This window comes from Apis cerana, linkage group LG11 (genome assembly GCF_029169275.1).
Source record: "Apis cerana isolate GH-2021 linkage group LG11, AcerK_1.0, whole genome shotgun sequence".
Taxonomy (NCBI): Eukaryota; Metazoa; Arthropoda; class Insecta; order Hymenoptera; family Apidae; genus Apis; species Apis cerana.
In genome coordinates, this window is record NC_083862.1 from 7724048 (window position 1) to 7746060 (window position 22013).

Here is a 22013-nt window from a genome sequence, read left to right on the forward strand (position 1 = left end):
AATTAATTTCGAATCTTATGAATTCGTGATTTAAAGTGTTTTAGATTGAAGTTGATGATATTATAGATATAAATTTAAAATACAATTTTAAAAAAATTGAAATAAGTAATTAAAAAGATATAAAGTATTTTGAAAATATCAAAATATTTTATAAAAGCATTATTTCGAAATGTCAAAATACTTTAAAACAATATTTTGAAAACTGTAGTTTCAAGTATAAAATAGGAAAATATTATTTATGGTATTTTATTCTTAATAAATTTTTTTCTTTTTTTTTCCATATAATTCAATTTCTATCAATGTAAGACATCATATATGTTTATATATGACTATTAACGTTTTATATTTTTTTAAAGTATTCACAATTGTTCCAATTGGAACGAATCGCTGATACTTATATTTACGATATAATATCATTGAAATAAATTTCATTTAAATTGTTTATTGGCATTGTCATGAAACTTTTGAATCACAGTTCGAAAGTTGGTTCGATTGAGGTTGAATCATTTTCAAATAGTAACCATAGAAACGCGACGCGTTTCCTTATTCTCGTTTGTATCGCATTTGTCTTTTTCTCTTGGCACGAATCGTGACAATCCGTTCGAAACTATTAAACCATGTTCAGGTGTTGATAGCCTCAATATTTAATCTTTACAGGAGGTTAAAAAAATGGATCGAAAATATCAGAAAGTGGAAATGGGGGTGGGCGCGTTTCATCACCCACCAAGAGCGAAATACAGCGAGGAAACAAAAAATTTAATGAAGCGTAAGTAAAATAAAAAATTTAATATATTTGTATATGGTTAATTGAATAAATGTTAAATTTTTTATTCGATAAATTTTAATTTTATTTTTTTATAATTTTTGTTTTTTTTCTCTTCATAATTAAAAATATTAAAAATATGAATAAGAATTTAAAAAGGAATTGTTATAAAGAAAAATTCTCTAAATCTTGATTTTTCATTTGTAAAGAAATATGTATTATTTTATGTTAATTTTCTTTTTTGAGTCAATATTTTTTGTGCAGTTTTGATGCAAGAATCCAAAATAAGTATGATGAAAAGAAAATCTATTCAGGAAGCGATCAATAAAGGTGAATCTTTACCACCTGTTATGGAAAAATCGAAAATGGAAGCAAATAAACATAGTTTACAATATCAGGCAAGATTAATAGATTAGGATATTATATTAACTAAAATATTAATAAATGTATATATGTAACTAAAATATAAATAACATAAGTTAATAAAATTGCATAGGTTTTGATGCCAACTGTGTGGAAGAAACGATCAAAAGATATGATTGTTAAAAGTGGCGCATATGAGAGAGAACAATATAGAAGATTATCTCCTTTACGTAAGATCATATTATTTTATTTATATATATTATTTATATATATTTTTTTATATTAAAAATATTTATAAATTACATAATAACTTCATGATAATAATAAAATATATTTTTTATAAAATAATATTATTTATATAATCAGATAATTTCATATTTTATAAAATTTGTGATCTGAAATCAAGTTTAGAAAATATACTATAAATAAAACTATGTTTTTGTTTCTTTTTCATTAAAACATAGGTAATAAAGAGAAGCAAAAGCGTCATTTAGCAAGCATGATGGCTTATGGAAAAGATATAGAAACTCCTCGTGAATCAAAGATTCTTCATAAAACAAAGCGAGAATCACATATTTCTGATAATGATCCCATTGATGATTGTAAGTTAATGTAAACATTTATTATATTATATTATATTTGCATTTAAATTTTTCTTTTTCTTTTTTTATCCATTTTTTAGTGGTACGTGGAATTCAAGAAAGAATGGAATTTTTAAGTGACATGGAATGTCTTGGAATGGGCAAAAAATATCGTCCTATAATACAACAAGAAATAGCGCATAAATTACGATTGATTGAATCAATAGATAAGCAAAAATGCAAGGAAATCCGAAAAGAAATGAAAGAATTTGAGAAACCATTGCCAAAACCATTTCCTTTGGGACAGCTTGATGAGAATTAATAATTTTTATAATTATAATTTTCAATCTTTTATACAACTCTCTAATTTATATTTTTTACTTTAAAGTTTATAATATTTTATAGTATTATATAATATTTTAGATAAGACAAGTAATAGATATAATAAAATAATCGGATAAAAAATTAAAATAATAGTAAAGTATGTATATATAATAGTATGTAAATATATAAATCATTTACATACATTAAATTATCAATGAATCATTAATAGATTTACATTCATATAGTCATTAATAATTATATAATCTTAAAATTACATAGATAATGAGATAATTTTTTTTTTCTTAAAATTAAAATCTATTAAATTTAAAAATTAAATTCTATTCACAAGTAATAGAATTAGAATTTCCCGCGCTTGAAATATATAGAACCGCTAGTGTAAGTAGGACGTGTGAGAGGGCGCATGCGCGGCGGGAGAAATAAGAACGGTCCGGTCGGAGAAATCGCGCTGATCGTCAGTTTTGCGCCACACGGCAATGGCGTATGTTGTTGGTGTATTTGTGTTGTGGTTGGTATTTCGCCGACAAGTCATATTGTCATTTCATCAAAATACGCAACGCGAGTTTACCTAGAACATTATTTCAAAGACAATTGTGTATACGTAACTGTATTTTCGAAAAGCAACGGTGCAATCATCTCGCAGGATCCCGGATGATCTACAAGTGATCCAATATGGCGTCGACCGATCTGTCGTTCGGTAAATGATGAACCCGTGTACCGTACGCACCTTTGACAAGGTCTTTCCGAGGTCGTCCGGTTTTTAAGAGCAACGTGTATCCCTTTTAATGTTGTCGAGCGTCGGTAGCTCTTTCTTTTTCTTTCTTTTTCATTATAGCATTATATTTATATTATGTTTTATTTATATAAGTTATTAATACTTTTTGTGAATTTAATATTATTTATATTTTATTATTATTCCATTATTTATATTTTATTCCATTTATTTCATTTCGTTATAAACAAATTTTTAAATATTTTTAAATATTATATATGTGAAGTTTTAAAATATCATTGAAATATTCGTTAAAAAAATCTTATTATCTTATTATTTCATGAATAATTATATTTGTTATGAATAACTATTCAAATCGAATTTATTGAAATTGTAATTTCGTAATATCGATTATCGATATATTGTTGCATTCAGTTAACATTTACATAATAATAATTCTTATCATAAATATTTAATATTTAAATATTTTTCTATTTTTATTTATTTTAAAATTCGAATAAAAGTTAATTTGTTCTCTTCGAGCTTTAATATTTATATTTTTGTGAAAAGTGAAATTTTACTCGCGAAGTGATATTTTTTTATTTTGCTTCTTGTCACTATACGAACCAGGCTGCATACCGGCGTTCTACAGAGAAGTCTACGAGAAGATTTGCTCTTCTACGAGTGGAAATGTGGAACGAGAGGTGTTTAAATCCCTTCTTGTCAAATCCCAGCTGAGCAGCTCCGTTCTCAGCCAGGTATGTCTTCTTTTCATCTTGTTTTTATCTCTTTCCCCATGTCGTTCAGTGACTAGTACGTATATACTTATAGCTACAAAGATAGAAGAGAGAGTATAGTGTCTTTATAATTTCTTCGCACGCCGCGCTTAGGTTAATGCTACTACTGTAGTGCATTAACTCTTCTTCCGTATCAGATGACAGTTAATCTCATTTAATATACATTGATGTATATTAAATGAGAATCGTTTTTAATGAATTGAATTAAAATTAATAAATTCATTTTGTGAATTTTATAATTAAATTTATAATGAAATTTTATATATAATTGTAATTAAATTTAATTTAATTAATCAGTATTTAAAAGAACAATCAATTTAGAATTTTTAATTATGTGATATTTTACTTCTTCGTTCCATTATTAAATTTAAAATTCATAAAATATACTTATTTTAGTTTAAAATGTTGCTATTGTGCTCACAATATGAAACTATGTACATATTTTTAATCAATAATTCTAAAGGTAAATAAAATTTAATGAAATATAATAAATGAGAAATATTGCTGATTTTCATACAATTTATATTGTGTTCTTAATGAATATGTTTGAAAAAAATAATGATTAATCAATATTAAATTTTTGTATACTTGTATACTATTAGAATTTTCTAAAGAATGATGACTCATTAAAAATCTTAAGAAATCCTTCCTATTAGTAAGCGATTATTTTTAAATTGAAAAAACAGTTATTGCCAGATCAACCATGTTAGAATACTTTGTTAATATTAAATGACAATCTTTTTTTCATAATATTAATTATTTTTCAGTTTTATTTTTCAGTTTCAGATTTTCATTCCACACAATTTTAATATGTTTATTTAAAATTTTTATATTTTTATTTATATATTATATTTTATCGTATATTTTATAATAACTATAAATATTCATTTTGTATAAAATGGATTATCTAATTAATAATTCTTCATATTTATAAATATATTTGATAATTTATTAATATAGATAGAAAAAATAGTTTGTACATATAATAAACTATTTAAAAGAGCAAATTAATAAAAAAATTTCTCATTAAAATTTATATCCTAAAAATATTAAAAATTATAATCTATTTTCTCCAACATTCTCATTAAAATAATATTAAATATGATATTAAATGTTATTGTTAAAACTTTCGTACATAAGTTGTAGTTTTTTTCAAATAATATAGTAAATAGCAATATTCAAACAATATAACATTTAAAAAAATTTAGAAAAAAGTTACTACAAAATGTTCAGTTCCTTTATGATTCTTTTTTTGATTCTGAAGAATCTCTTTTTCAACACTTAATTTATCTAATATCCTCTTTCATAATTAAATCTACTTTGATCATTTCGTATACAATTTATTCTATATAAATAAAATAGATCATTGTTAGACAAACACACATCTTGACGCAAATTATATAGTACGTATACATACATACATTAACGAGGTTAGATAACGAAACGAAATCATACAACGGTACACAAACTACGTGCCCGAAACAGATAATAGCTTGAATACATTTCTCGTATAGCGGTTTTCCCCGTGGAAAACCGTTTCAGAATTTTTTCTTCTTCTTTTCTTTATTGTGAAGCGATGATTAAATATCGGAAAATATATCGTTCTTATTTTATTACAAAGAATAAAATAAAAAAAGAAAGAAAAATAAATATAATAAGATTTAGATCATGTAATCATTTCTAGTCGCATGGTATTTGGTACATACGGTATGTCTGAGTCACTGAGGTCACATGAAATACGCATTATTATGATATGATTCAACGTTTTATGATGCATAATTCTATTCAATTATTTATTGGATAAAGAATGAATTTTAAAAATTAATTATTTTTATGGATTAATTTTAATAGAAATTAATTGATTTAGAGATAATAGAAAAAGAAAAAAGAAATTGCATATTTTTGATATTGCATTAGATTAGTGATTTATCAAGAATTCAATTTTAAAAATACGTGCATATATTGCATATTAAAATATTTTAAATTATTTCGTACATTATTTCATTGAAATTGCTTTTTAGGATTTTTTATGGTTATGAAATGATGAAAATATTTCATATTTATTAATAAAATAATTAATTTATTTGAAATTAGTTTTTACTACTTGTTTAAAGTTTTAATATTTTTAAAATAAGATTTTCACAATATTTACTTTTAATTTAATTTAACGAATGACTTCAAGAGATATATCTTTTCCTGACATTTAAAAATATATTTTAATATTAACTGCATATATAACTTTTTATCCAATGTTGCAAAAAATATTTTAGATAAATAAAACTGTAAAGTATGGAATAAGATAAAATTACAATAGCTTCGTCCTTGAATAAATCAATTATGTATATTTACACGTTGTTTATTTTAAAAAAATCATGCAATTTCAAGGCTATTTTTTATATAATTCTCGCAATAGTTTTATCCTTCGTTGAAAATTCCTTTATCTAAAATGTTTATTTTGATATTATTTTTTAAATATAAATTTTATATAAAATTATATCTATATAAATTGAAACTATTTTGTTTTAAAAATTCCATGCTTTAATTTAGTCACTAATCAGTAAATCGTCGCTGTCATTTTTAATTAATGACCTTTAGCACTTTTTAATAATATAATTATTATAAGTCATATCATATCATTATAATTCAAAATTAATAATAAGACTGTTAATTTTCATAATTTCTTTCATTTATGGGAATATCACATTCATTTGGAGGTCGCAAGAGGCAAATTGTTTAAATATTAACAAAGGGGATCGCAAGATAATTGAAAAACACCGATCTGAATTATCATTTATTTTAAAAACTTTTCAATCATTCATATGGATAACCGATTATCACTCATAATTATTTTAAGGTCAATGAATAAAATTTCTTTTCGTAAAGATTACATTATTCTGTGTCTGCTGTGTTACAGTATCATTATTTTATCATTAGCACGCCCGTTGACGATAGTCTCTACGGACGCCCCTTTGTAATAATAGAAGATTGCATAGCAGGGTCAACTATAAACACTTTACAATAATATAACTTATAAATGTTGAATGGTATTTTCATATATTTAAAGTGAAGACTATACAAAATATTTTTTATTTTTTATAAAGATTTTTTAAAATTCAAAAAATTTATAAAAAATTAATAAACAATCAGTTAATCGGATATTATATATAGAAATACATATATATATATATATATATATATATATATATATATATATATATATATATATGTATGTATAGAAAACTAAATATGTTTCTGTTATCCTCTTAATTTAAAAGATATTTATTATAAAAGTTTATACTGATAGTTATTATTGATATTTCAAGAAAATTTAAATTTCGATCTTCATATATATATATATATATATATATATATATATATATATATATTTTTATTTAGTAATAGGACGAATACTTTTAATATCATAGTATCCTCGATAAAACTAATTATAATATCAATAAAATATTGAAATAAAAGTTGAGATTCAAATTCAAAAAAAATATTAATAATAATTTCTTAGGTTTTTAAGTTTTTGAATTTATGAAGAAAAAATTTTTTATTTTTTTCTTTTTGTTAACCACAAAGTTAACATGATAGATTGTATATTATTATATATGTATAATTTAACAGTCGTTTTTGTTGATAAAAAAAATAAAAATATATAATTATTCAAATTTTTAGATAATTTGTTATTGATAAACAAAGAAAAAATGTAAAATTGAAATGTAAAATTCTAATTATATATATGATAAAAAATTTTAATAAATTACTAAAATTGATCATGAACAAAATTATCTTTAAGAAAAATAGGTAAAAACAAAAAAATATTCTCATTAACATTATAAGTATACAAGTATACATTGTAACTATTTGAAAAACCTATAGAATAACAATAAACAAAAGATTATCGTTTTATAAACGTCTTTTGTTTCTGATTTTCAGTTATGTACTAACGAATAATATGTCATTCAAATGTTTCTCAAACTTTTATAACTTTATTTTAATACATTATTGTATAAACATTGTTACAATAAATGATAAGTATTATTATTTTATAATAAAATGATTCCAATTTATAAATTTTTATAATATATATCTCTGAATTTGAAAAAAATTATTCTTTTTAATTATTTCATATTTTATTTTATTGCCTTTTAGTAAATCGAAAAGTCGATAAAAATTATCTTATCATATTTTCCTCTATGAAAATTTTATTATGATTTTTATTATTTTGCATATTGTACATATATATATTATATATATTTCACTATTTCAATCAATCATAAAGATTTCTTATTATTCTATAAAATTTTCTATATTTAAATTTTGTACAATTTTATAAATATTTGCAATCTATTTATAATGATAATGATTATTATAATTTTAATGAACTATTTATTACAGCATATTTTTCAAAATAATATATGTCTCTTTCATAATTATTAGATTATATTAGATAATATCTTTTTATAGTTATGAATTATGAATGTAGAGATTTTTTTTTGAACTAATAGATTAAAATTAAAATGAACAATCTTATTTATTAATTTTCTTAAGATAATGTTCAAATATTTATAAAAAGTCACTGTATAAAATTCACGTGTCTCGAATACTATATATTGTTGTGTTCCAATTTGACACGCAATGACGTTCATCGAGATGCAGGTTGAAAAAAATCCGAGAGGCATGATAATTGATGAAATTAGAAACGACAAGCCGACACGACATGTCACGACACAACACATGATACGGCGTACATAACAGGGATTGAACGTCGCGTCTCGTTCATTGACTAATGACACAATCAAAATAACGTTACGTGGGTCGCTGCTTTATCGCTAGTCATCGCGGGTCACTATAAATAGGCCGATACGAAATGATGCGCATGATACTTTGCATGATCGTGTAAAATCATCCTTTGCTTTCTTAATTACTTTTAACATAGTTAACTAATATTGACAATTTTGCATTTATGCAAGTACATATATGTATATATATATATATATACTTTTTATCATTCATTTTATTATCATTGATATTATTTACATGCTTGTATCTCATTCATTCATTTTTATCTCTGTTAATATTTTTATATTTTATATCTTACTTTTTATGTTTATATTTTCTTAAGTTTCTAAGTTAAATGAAACTAAATCATTATTTTAAACATTTCATTTTTAAAAATTATTTTATTTATAATTGTTTTACTGTATATGAAATGTATATGAAATGTATATGAAAGGTTGCCATTTATTATAATTTTTTTTTTTTTTATAGTTTTTAATGAAAACTCTTTCATTTTTAGAGAGTCAAGTTTTAATGATTTTGAAGCTTTACAAAAATACGTAAAGAATATTGAAGTATTCAAGACGTGAATTCAATGCTTTTCATTTATCGCAATGATGTAATAGAATATCGTTTGATGTAATGAAAGTTGCATAGAAATAAAATGACCGAAGCGAAATGGAAAGGAAATGCGCTGTTTGAATTTAATTTTTGTATGAATATTTATTATTTATTAAATTATTTATTCAAATATAGAAATTTATATTTAAAAATTGTTATTTATTCATTGACAAATAAACAAGTCTTGCACTATACATTAAAATAAGATATAAAATAATTATAAAAGTAGGACTATTTTTTTTATTTTTTTTAAATAAAGAGAAAATTATTGAATCATGTCTTGAATGCATCGCGTTTAATTTTAATCAAGAGTTAGAAACAAAGGATATTTAAAATTATATATAAAAAATGAATATCTTAAATTCAAAGGCTGCATGCACTTTAACCTTAAATGAAAAAATAAAGGAAAATACTCAACTTGTGAAATATCGCATATATGGGCAATTATAATAATTTAAAATTTTTATTTTTTTTTTAAAGTAAATATTTTAGATTTAAATAAAAATTTAAAAATAAAATGTTATATTTAATTAAAGTAAAAATATTTATATTTGAATTTCTGATACTAAATTATATCATAAGTCTCAAATTAAAAAATATAAAATTTATTTCATAATAAGAATCATAAGAACTATAGACAAATTATTCGAAATTAATCGAATTTTTAATATTTACATTAATCATTGCATTTAAAATATAATCAAATTTCCATAAAAAAATCTAAAAAATTAAATTGTAAATTAAAAAAATAACTTATATAAATAATGGCCGATGATAAGCTTATAATTTATAAGTAGTTAAGATCCTCGCACGCGTACCATGCAACGATCGACACGAACGTACTATGCACGTGAGATAAAACCATCGTGCACATGAACTGATCTCCCTTCCCTGATTTTCTTCCGTCACGGACGAGACTAATTTTGTTTAATGACATTCCAGTTGTTTCGCGCTTTATACGATACATGCGCATCTTTCCTCTTCCTGTTATTGATATTTTTTTTCGTATTTTTCATATTTCTCATTATTTATTATATTATATTAACTTTTATTTATTTAATCATTTATATATTTCTTCGACCTTTGTTGTTTTTAATTTTTACAAGAAAATAGTTAAAAAAACAGTTAAAATTGGACTTATCAAGTTACTTTTTATATAATTAAAATGATATGTATTTTATAATTTATAAAAAAAATATTTCTAATTTTAATTATTAAAATTCTCTATAATTATAATTTCAATTTTTTATTTTATTTCGATGTAATAATTTAAAATATATATACTTATATTTTTTTATCAAAAGATCAAAGTTTACTTTTTATCAAATAAGTTAAATTTATAAACGGTAATATAATATATCTATGGTTTTATTTCCTCTTCCTATTTAATTCTATTCCTATTTCTATTTATATTCTGCTTTTTTCATTTATTTTAATTTATTCATTTTAATTAATTTATCCATTTCGTGTAAACACATTTCATAATTCAATTTAATATATTTCTCTCGTCTTTTGTATAATAAATTTTACAAAATTCAATCTGAAACGAGGGTAATAAATATTCTATGAAATATTGTATGCCTATATAAATATGAAGAGGTTTATAAATAGCTATAAACACAAATTGAAAATGAAATAGAAAAATGCCTGCATTATCGGTTCACCAGTAATCGTATTTCAGATGTGAATTCTTCGATGTGATTCAAATGCAATTGAGGTTAAAAAGACGGAGAAAGAGAAATGATAGAGAGAAAGAGAGATGGATCATCAAAATTGAAAAGAGGAGCTGTCGTGACGTGTCAGACTCTCAGCTTTCGCGTCGATTGTTCAGAGACCAGTTTCACACGTACCACGAACAAGGAACTTTTCATTGGTGGTTTCCTCTACCACGTGAACTTGATCAACGATTATGGTTTAATAATGCTCGTGAAACCGATGAGAAAACAAGAAGCCGTAGCTTTCGAACAGTGAGAACAAGCGCAGGACACGGTGCACTCTTGTGTGCACTTTTGTGTTCGACCATGTTTAACGTTCGAACGCGTCCCGCTTTTCTCCCTTTTCCCATTATTCCGTTTTTGTTGTGGCTCCATTCGCACGCACCCTTGTTCTGCTTCTTTTTATAAAGGCATTTTTTAATCCGAGCCTAACTCAAATGTTGAATTAACTTTCTGAAAATGAATTTACATATATGGGAATTCGACATATGAGGATTCTTGAGAATTGAAATATCTTTTCTTTAAGACTGAAGGTCTTATACGAGATAATTGATGATTATTGAATTCTTCACAGTAATTTTTCTTCTGTGAAATCTTTTTCTTTTATATATATATATTTTTTTGGAATTCTAGTTAATTAAAAATAAAAAAATTATAAGAAAAGTTCAGAACTTAAATATAATTTCTTTAATCTAAATAAATTTTTCGAAATAAAAAAATTTTGTTAAAAGAATGTTCGTTTCATCAAATTTAAGATATAATATGTATCTATAATTTTCTTTTAAGTTAATATAATTATTTTATTAAAACTGAAGGAAATATTTTTTATAATTCCAGTTCGATCATTCTTATTTCAATTTATATATTATTCAAATTTCATTTAACATGAAATTAAATATAATTATATTTATTTAAAGTATTTCAAGTTGCTTCCGGGAATCGATATTTCGATGAGAATACAAATGAACTTGTTGATTCTTTTACTTCAACGGTCTACTTTGTATTCAAAATATAAATGACTCGAGAATATAAATGCTTCTTTACAAAACAAGTTTTAACAATGGGAATGTATTCAAACCACAATTTCATGGTGCACAACTGCACATGATTAAACCCGTTTCTAGAAGAATAACAAGCTGTTTTAACGAAAGGACTATAAATATTTTCATGATGAAGAATTTCAACATTAAATGCAATATGATGATAATAACTCAATGCATTAACACTTAAAATTTTCTTTTGACGAATCGTATCATTCGACATGGTTGAATAAGATTTAAGAATGTTGACGAGAGTAATAACTCAATACATTTAAAATTTTCTTTTGACGATTTGTATCATTGGACATGATGGGATAAGAACGTCGATCATTGTTTAAGAAGAAAAAAGAAGAGAAAATTAATTGAAATAAAGAATTAGATGGAACAATAAAAATAAGATAAAACAATAACAATAAAAGCAGGAAGAATTTTTGAGAAAGGTTTACGCAGAAATTAAATAATATCAATATTTGCAAAATAAATTTATTTGTATGGACAAATGTATTATTGATAAACAAATGAAAATAATAAAGGAATATTCTAAAAATACGAAAATATTAAAAATTTTTATTGAAAAATAAGATAATAAAAAATGTAAAAACACAAAATATCTATTACAAAATCCAGATATTCAATATCTTACATGTATACCATCTATTGATCTTTCATAAAGAAAAATTTATTAATCTCTGCGTCAATCTCATTCTTACTTATTATACTCTTAGCGAAAATATGTGTTAATACTTCATCGGATAAAAATGCTCGATTACGAAGAGAGGCATAGGATTAGTGGTTTCTCTAGTATTGGAGAAGAATCTAAACGTGCGATCTCCTCGTCTACTCGTGCTCTGATCGTCGAGAAACAGAGAGGCAGTGGGAATGAAAGAAGGAGAGACGAAATGGCGGAGCAAGGTATAAAAATTCTCGGAATGCAGTTACTTTCATTTATGGCCTAATCCTTCGGACTCGTTCGCGGTGTTAACCGAGGTTGAACCGTTAGTCGAGTGTATCATACGGATTACGTCGCATTAAGATTGAATCAAATCGCCTGTCTTTTGCATAAATGCTCTGCTTGCCTTTAATTAACCTACAAATACGTATACAAACGATGCATATACATAGGCACTGTAATAACGTATAACGAGATTTGTAAGTTATAAGTAAGATTTATCGATATTTTGACTGGATTTTATTAATCTCATAATCTATAAACATGTGAAAATAGTGATAAAGTGAAGTAAGTTAGATTTATTAAATAATGTGATGTTCAAATGGTTCTGGAATATTTGCTTAAATTTTCTTTTTTTTTATATATAAATTGTTATTGTATGTAAATTATTTATTGAAATTTTATGAAATATATAAAATTTACATTTGTTCATTAAATTCTATTATTATTTAAGTATTCTTTGATTTTCATGGAAATCAGAAAAAATCACTTTTGAATTTTAAAGTGCAAAATTATATTTGTTCTTTTTATATTCACAATAAAACTGAATGCTACTTTTATTTGTCATTTAATATTACTGATAATATTTACTAAATTTATCGTTCGATATTATTCATTTAGAGAACAATTAAAAAATAAATATTACGTTCTCTCAAATATTTCAAATTCATTCTTCTAATTGATAAAATATAAAATATGGCAATGATTGATTATTTATTTAATAATTAATTAATGATAATTAATATCATATGAAATAATTATTTTTAAATTATCATTTAAAATAAATTTTTTTTCAGGATTGATTCATAGATATTTGTTATTACAATAACAATATTTCACAAATTGGATTGGATTTGGATAATAAAATTTTAATGAATTACAAAAGAGAAATTATTTTGTACAATTTTTATTTTTGATATTTCTATATCAACAAAGTTATATTCATATAGAATAAATCTTCCTTCATCTTTCTCATGATTTTCCCTGCAAACCTGTTCTACTATTTTCCCGCGCACCTTTTACGCAACCATGTTATTTTCTCCTAGGCGTGCCTTTCAAACTTCAATTTGTATTTATCGTATTATTTTGAATCGAGAAATATATAGTAAAACGTAACACAGAAGTAATAATTCGAAATAATCAGTTTAAAGTGTTATCATTCGAAAAATTGATTTTCATCGAGTGCGTGTTTCTTTATTGTGATTTGAAGATTTTTGCAAAATTGATAAAAATAAATAATGAAAATGATAATAATAAAAAATAAAAAATATTTGAGAAAATTGAAATTACCAATTTATAAATAAAAATAGAATTTTTTTTAAAAATATATAAAAATATTATTTCCAATTTTCGATTGAAAAGTATAATTTCAAAACGAATATTTAATTTAAGTACATTGCTTTCGAATTTCTCAAAATAATTTTTTTGTAAAAGAATTATTTGAAATTTTGAATAAAAAAAAACTCGAAATGAATTTATATTAATTTCCATGTGATTTTTAATTTATTTTATTAGGTTTTATATGAAGAAATAAGCTAAAATTACTTAAAGTATTATAAGTTATTTATTTATTTTTAAATTAGTTATTTATTTTTCAAACTTCCATGAAATGCAATAAGCAACAAATCAAATAATTAATATATGCTTACTCAATTATATAATAAGTGAAAAAAATATATACGATTAGCAGATAGGAATGCAAAAGATGCGATTCAATGATGAGGAGATTCATCACTATTAAATTCAACCTTGATTGAATTTCTTATTGGCAAAGCGTGAGAATTATCTTCTTGACAACGAAGGAAATTATCGATGTGGAACTTTTCTTGGCGAGAATATTAAAATGATTACTGGATGAAGAGAAGATCTGTAAATAATTCATTATGTAAATGTACAATCTTTTCTAATTACGATAAAACTGTTGAATCTATTAAAATTTCCATGAGAAATAGCGCTATTAAGCAAATAATCTAATCCATGCACCGTCTACTATAAAATTATTTCACAAATATTTACTAAATAATATATTATTAAATAATTATACGGTGAAATGTAAATTATAATAGATTCTTCTCACGCAACAGTGGATCATATATTTTACTTGATTTAATGTAATTTGGATTGTAATTATTTTAAAATTGTATTAAATGTAACGTTATATTCGAGAAATATTTGAATATACTTTGAATATTATAACTGTAAACATATGTGATTATCGTTGCATAATTAAATGCGATAAGAATAATTTCAAATATCAAAATCAAACATTATTTATTGAAATTTTTGCAAATATTTGATTTTATGGATTTAAAATATCACGAATAAAATTTGAAATTGAAATATATTACGAAGAATTGATGTATATTTATATAAAGATAGCAATAAAGTTATTCTTGTTATTCTTTCTCAATTCAATGAACTCCAAATATTTGAATATTCTCAAAACATTTCCAAATCTTTTTTGAACAATATTATTTTATAAATATTATAAATATTAAAATTATTTCTTTTTTTTATATTTCATTTAAATATTTACTCTTCTTTTTTAATCCCCATGAATTTATGATAATGATGAAAAATTTAGAATTAACATAGACAAAATAATTAATATTCTTGAAAAAAAATAAGTTTGTAAATATTATTTTAAACTAAAACTATTTTCTTTTTTTTTCTATAATTAGATATGGGAACTGGTGGACAGCAAAACGGGTTATCTGACTAGGAGCGGATTGTATAAGGGCCTTGCTCTAGTCGCATTTGCCCAGCAAGGAAAGCACCCAAGTGATAAACTTCTGGAGAACTCTGAATCTCAAGGTTCGTTGCATATTTCTTCAAAATTATCGTTACATATTTATTCAGTATTATCAACATTATAAATACAATCTCAATGTTGACATAACATAAATGCATTACAATACATAAATACATGTTAATATATGTTGTTTTATTAGTATAAAGAAATTAAAAATTTAAATAAAATATTACAGCAATGTTGCTCATTCTATTGTTGTTCATATTTTTTCATATTTTTTCACATTTATATTTAACAAATATTTTTTGTTTCAATAAGATTTTAGGTGTGCATATATATTTCAATAGAATTTACTCTGGTTTATTTAATGATTTCCAAAGAATCAAAAGAGATAACTTATCGTACAATAACCGAAGTTTTAGAATATTAATAGAATTTGAAATACTTTATAATCATAAATTTTGAGAACATAAGAACACTTATATATCAATAAAACTTTTTATTAATATTTGAATACAATTTTTATTTATTCGATTATTTATTCGTTTTTATCTATAAAAAAAAATTATGTTTAAAAATTATGTTTGTATATTTGAAAAAGGACAGAAACAAATTTTTTCCAAATCTATAAATTTTACAAATCTATATTTAAATAGATAATCAATAATTTGTAATTTCAAAAATCGTAAATATTTTATTTAAAAGAAAGAAAAATAAAGGGAAAAAAAAAGAGTAGTTCAAAGATAAGATCAGAAATATCGTAATAACCCATAGAAAATAAATTTTAATGGAGAATAAAATAAACACATTTTTAATACATATTCTTCTCGACAGATAACAGAATTTAACTACCACTATTAAATATAAATACTATAATTGATTCGTTATCATACATGAGATTCTGCTAATGCAAAAGCTTACCAACATCAATTCAAAGAGATCCGGTTTTTTAAAGTGTTACTGACCAATACAATTAGTCTTTGTTTCTCTTATCATGAAAAAGAAGTCGACGTTTATCACGGTCGAAAGCAGTTCACCGGAAATGCACCGTTCTTCCGACTATCTTTCTTCCCCGCATTCATTCTGCGAACATCGTCATCTATAATCAAAATTAATTAGACTTTTTAAAATGGATTCATGGAACATGTAAAATAATATTGATTTCAATAATACATTACAAATTATAATAACTAACATTTTCTATATTTTAATAATTTATTAAATAAAAATTGTATGTATATATTTACATATAATATAAATAATATTTATTAAAATTAAATAAAAATATTTTATTATTATTATTTAATATATAATAACAATAAAAATTTCTAAAAATATTGTGAGAATATGTTAATTTAATAGTTTTTAATCAAACGAATTTATACAATTTATTCAAATTATACCAATAATGTTGTTATGTATAATTAACAATGTATTATTATCGTATTATTTGCATCGATATCTTATAACATACTGCATAATTCATAAGTTTTATTCTACTTGCAATACTTGCTTATATATCTTTCTTTCCTTTTTGTTGGTGATGGCGGATTTATATAAAAACAATTTAAATTTACAAATTTTTCAATCAAAATTTTATAATATACTTTCTATTTTTATTAATATTAGAAATTATTTTCAATATTTAAATTTATTAATAAGCTTATATTTATTTTATTTTATTTATTTATTTTAAAATATTAATAAGGTATAAAATAAATCTATAATATGATTTTATACTATTACAAAAATATAATATATATCAGTAAAGAAATTATTTTTAAAAAATTATTGCAAAAGTCCAATTCCTTATACTTTTTCTTAAGAGTTTTTTTTCTTTATCAATTTTTTTAAAGAATTTTCTCACAATGTATCTTATTACATAAGAAATGGAGACGCAAAAAAGCAATCAAGAATGATTAACAAAACAAAATATATAGCTTATTTATAACAAAGTATCACAGATGAAGAAAACATTTTTCAATATCGAAATTACGGCTACAATCAAGATTATCCTTCAGGTTAAAAGAATAATACCAAAAAAAGATTATACGATTATAAAATATTATAAGATATATTTCTGTATTATGTGGTTACATAAATTAACAACATGTGATCTCACAATAGATATTTTATTGAAAACTTATGTAATACAAAATAACAATAAATAACATAAAATAAATATAGCAAAGATAAATATATAAAAGATACATGAAATAATATAGTATTATTATGTATTCGCTTGCTTTTTCAGAGTTTCGTAAATTATAGATTTGTTACAATTGGTTCATTTTATTCGATTTTTAAATTTCTCTTTTTAAATTTCTTTTTTCTTTTTTCGTTAGAATTACCTGTTCCTGTTCTGGGTGATCTCTCTGAGGTAACACTTTTAGCTCAAAGATTGCACAAAGGTAGCAATCCAGCTAAGTTGAATCTCACTTACTCGGATATATGCAATTTGGATACAATAGAAGTAAACTTAGTGCCTGAAAAGAAGGGAATCTTTTTGAAACATGTGGAATACCAAGTGACCAGCAAGGTATTTTTTTTATATTTTTTTCTTACTTTTTATAATCATATTCTTAATTTTAATTTTTATTATATTAATATTTCTAATATATATTATATTAATAATTTTATATTTTAAATATTAAAAAATTAATAAATGTTATTAATTTAAAATATCAATTAACAATTATTTTGAAAAAAATATACATTTTTTTAAAACAGACTCAATCATAAAATATTATTGAAAACATTTTCTATTTTCAGAGATTCAATTCCATTGTTTATAGACGTTACAACGATTTCGTATCGTTGCACGAGCTTCTCTTGGCAAGATTTCCATACAGGTTGATACCGAAGTTACCACCAAAAAAAATAGTAGGAGGTAAAATTATAAATTATTATGCTACAATGATAAATATCAATAATTTCTATTAATTTCCATACTTAAGAAAATCAACATAAAATATATTAAAAATTATTATTCTAAACATCCTTTACTTTTTTCTCTTTCCTTTTTTTTTTATCGATTGGTTACTAATTACAATATATATTTGTACTAATATATAATATATATTTATAGCGGATTCTCAATTTCTGGAAGAAAGAAGACGGTCCTTATTAAGATTTCTCACCGTAATTGCTCGTCATCCTGTAGTGAGCAAAGACCATATCGTACAATTTTTCTTTACATATACTGGTGAAGAAACACAACACAAAATTCGCGAAGTATTTAGGAGAGTGCCTGATGAATTTGCAACATCAGAATTATCATCGAGGGCAAAGGAATTGGTGCCACCAGAAACGTTAACTGAATTCGCAAACAGTCGCGACCAGATCAGAGTAATACTCCTTGGAATTTCACGATTGAAGAATATTGCTGATTGTCTGGCAATTAGATCACATAGTTATGCGGTAGACATGGCGGAATTGGGCACGCAATTAAGCAATTTGGCCTCAGAACCTCATGGTACCACTACTTGGGCTACTGGTGGTTCTACCATTTGGCAAGAAATGAAAAAGGGTTTTCACATAATTTCAAAGTAAATATCATAATATAAGAATTTATTTGTGAATTAATGATAACTTTCATTTTAAATTTTAAATTTTTATATAAAATGAAATTTTATAAAAAATATTCCTAGAATTGAAAAATATACAATAAGAATCGTATTATTACATATATAGAAATTTGATTATATAAAGAAATGATAAATTATTATTGGAAATTTTCTCAAAATATTATAATATATTCCGTTCATTTCAACATTTTTAATTTTTATTACACTTGTATTATACACACAATAATATCAATATAAGTTGATTATATAAAATCATAGCATAACTTGATTATATAAATAATGAAATGAAAATTTTAACTTAACTAATTTATGTTATGTTATGTAATGTTATGTATTAAACTAATTTAATCAGCAAATATTATTACAAAAAAAATTCATGTAATGATATTGAATATAATATCAAAATGATGAATGAAAATAAATGCAATTAATCTTATCTTATTAATATTTACTAAATATAGATGCCTTCCATTTTCATAAAATCTCAATTATTAAATATCCTAATTTATATTTATAATAAATATCTCAATCGAAAGTAATTCATTATTTACTTCAAAATATAACTTCATTTAACATAATTTAATTTATTTTCAGAGAATTCAACTTACTCTCAACGAGAGCTCTTCAACAAGCAGTTAGAGAGGAAACAATGGTATGTGAAAGGCTGAATCTTCTCTTAGACGTTTTAGTAGCGCATAGAATCCTGTGCGAGAGGCATGAACGTGGAGTAAGCGCTGATCATCAGCGTGCATTATCTACAATGTTATCTTTAAAGAAGAGGCAAATGCAAGGCGTGATACGAGGAACTGACGTAAGTAGATCCTTCAAGAAAATGGTTCAACGGTATATGATTTATATACAGCCTTAAGAAATACATATATTTATCCGGTGACTTAACTCAATTCATTGTTACCATGTGCGGTCATTACATGATTATTCGGAAATTGCTCAAGGTCTTTTATGTTAATGCCAGAGGAAAAATGTGATAATATATCTTGAGGTTATATCGTCTTACATAATTCATTCCAATTGAAAACAAGCTGATGCATGTCACATGTCACATTTCAACAAGTTCTCTTGCTCTTTTATATTGATTATCACAAATGTTATTATCTATAATTATAAATTATAAAATAAGTTAGAATTATACTAGAGTATTAATAAAATAAATAATATCGAATTCATAAGCAAATAATTTAGATTTGAAATGTTTTTTAAGCTATCAAAATTTCCATTATTTTTTATAAATATTTTTATAAAAAACTTTTGTTAATAATTCATTCCTTAAAGATATTTCTTAAAGAATATTAGAAATTACACCATGAGTAAGTTTCTGTTTAAAAAAAATGGATATTTGAATAATTTTTCGCTATTTATTATTATAAAAAATTTTGATTATTCTTACTTTATGACTAAGTAAAAATGATGGGAAATAATGTTATTATCGGCCGTTTTAACGCATCAAATTTTCTTTTATTTATAGAGTGACACAGTCGAATATCTAGAAAATAAAATGGTTGCTCAAGAATCAGTGATTGCAAACGTCGAATTGCGAAATTGTTTTTCGTTGCACTGTTTACATATGGAAACGCAACTCGTTCATGCTCATTTAGAAATACTTGCCACAGTTTTACAAAGTCTTGTCAATGTTCAAATTCGTGGTCATTCTGAGGTAAGATTTTTTTACTGTTCATAACACGTTTTAAATATCGTAATTTTTAATTGCATGTTTTATGCTATCAAAAAGATAAAGAAAATAAAAATTTGGTAAGTGTCATTTATTAATTAAAAAAAGTTTAATTGTAATTCTTTGTGAATATATCAAGATGAAATTATAAAAAGTAGATTTTTATTAAATTTTTAAATAAATAATATTTAAAATGCTTCAGCTCGCTGAAGTATGGAAGTTAATAGAACCTACAATCATGAAGTGTTTACCAGAAAAATCAACTAATGGATCGAATGGTATTTCATAGCAGAAAGAAAACTTCATTTTATTATAAGGTAAGATTTGTTCTAATAAGAAAAAAATCGCAAAATGATTATAATATACGATTGTAAAACACCCACATGTTAAATTTACATATTTAAACGAATATATTCAATGAATCATTTAGAAAAAAAAGAACAAGGGTGCAATACATAATTATAAAAAAATATGTTGTACATTCTATTATATTTTAAACACATAGACTTTTTGATACATTCCTTGTTATGTACTTAATATATTTTATGAGCTGACCGATACTCGTTAAACGAGGATTTAATATTGTATATAAAATAAGCGATGCTTCTTTTTTTGTAAAGAATGGATAAAACTATGATGGATAAAACACATGTGTAAAAATATTAAGCATTGTAAATAATTTGTTTTTGCCGAAACATTGTGTTTTTTTTTTTTATATATGATTTAGAAGTCTGACAAGTGTTAACACATATTCCGTACGACACGTTGATCGTGCATATACGGTATATTTTACATTTTACATACATTTATATACGTCATTATGTATTGCTAAAAAATATATTGTTATTGTATAATCATATCATAAATTTACTTTCACGTTCCTATTGAATTAAAAATTTTTTGAAACTATTTTTTTATTATATCTTAAAACATCAACAAAAACATTATTTATTATCAAATTTTATTAAAAGAAAAAATTAATTTTATTAAAAGAATTCAAGCTTAATCTTTATTTCTTGATAGATATGAAATTTTTAATTTTTTTTTATGTCATTTTATAATATAATTTGAATGTAATCTAAAAATGTAAGTTTTAAAATAAAAAATTATTGTATCAAAAGTTATGTTTTAAAAATGCGTATTATTGATGTACTTTAATGAAAAATATTCAAGAGATAAATCTATATCAACATTTATTAGATTAATTTAAACTATTGATGAAATAATTTGTTATATGTATATTATAAGTTGAAAATAATAAAAACTTATTATAAATATTTCATAATAAAATATTTTAAATAAAAAGTATATATAAAAAAAAA

At 23.1% G+C, this 22013-nt stretch overlaps 2 protein-coding genes across 4 annotated transcripts; both read left to right on the forward strand.

Moving 5' to 3' along the window:
* Positions 1 to 401: 401 nt before the first annotated feature.
* Positions 402 to 3232, forward strand: LOC107994533 (UPF0193 protein EVG1). The gene is made up of 5 exons (XM_017051499.3): positions 402 to 766; positions 1028 to 1161; positions 1260 to 1356; positions 1591 to 1728; positions 1809 to 3232. Exons 1-5 carry the CDS (start codon positions 670 to 672, stop codon positions 2027 to 2029), a joined length of 687 nt encoding a protein of 228 aa, XP_016906988.1. The 5' UTR covers positions 402 to 669; the 3' UTR covers positions 2030 to 3232.
* Positions 2495 to 21548, forward strand: LOC107994542 (sorting nexin-8). 3 transcript variants are annotated; one of them, XM_062081654.1, is made up of 10 exons: positions 2495 to 2746; positions 3392 to 3519; positions 15347 to 15479; positions 17763 to 17956; positions 18190 to 18307; positions 18506 to 18965; positions 19599 to 19815; positions 20488 to 20676; positions 20752 to 20771; positions 20894 to 21548. In XM_062081654.1, the coding sequence occupies exons 1-10, from the start codon at positions 2722 to 2724 to the stop codon at positions 20913 to 20915; spliced, it is 1506 nt and encodes a 501-aa protein (XP_061937638.1). In that variant the 5' UTR covers positions 2495 to 2721; the 3' UTR covers positions 20916 to 21548. The 3 variants fall into 3 exon arrangements, with proteins under 3 accessions (XP_061937638.1, XP_016907007.1, XP_061937637.1); XM_017051518.2 differs by lacking the exon at positions 20752 to 20771; XM_062081653.1 differs by lacking the exon at positions 20752 to 20771 and having other exon boundaries at positions 2505 to 2850.
* Positions 21549 to 22013: the final 465 nt, after the last annotated feature.

Coding starts and splice junctions, on each gene's coding strand:
- LOC107994533 (XM_017051499.3), top strand. CDS start 670: ATGGATCGAAAATATCAGAAAGTGGAAATGGGGGTGGGCGCGTTTCAT. Junction 1,357..1,590: donor TAGAAGATTATCTCCTTTAC/GTAAGATCATAT, acceptor ATTAAAACATAG/GTAATAAAGAGAAGCAAAAG. Junction 1,729..1,808: donor TAATGATCCCATTGATGATT/GTAAGTTAATGT, acceptor TCCATTTTTTAG/TGGTACGTGGAATTCAAGAA.
- LOC107994542 (XM_017051518.2), top strand. CDS start 2,722: ATGGCGTCGACCGATCTGTCGTTCG. Junction 15,480..17,762: donor GGAGAACTCTGAATCTCAAG/GTTCGTTGCATA, acceptor TTTTTTCGTTAG/AATTACCTGTTCCTGTTCTG. Junction 17,957..18,189: donor AATACCAAGTGACCAGCAAG/GTATTTTTTTTA, acceptor TTCTATTTTCAG/AGATTCAATTCCATTGTTTA.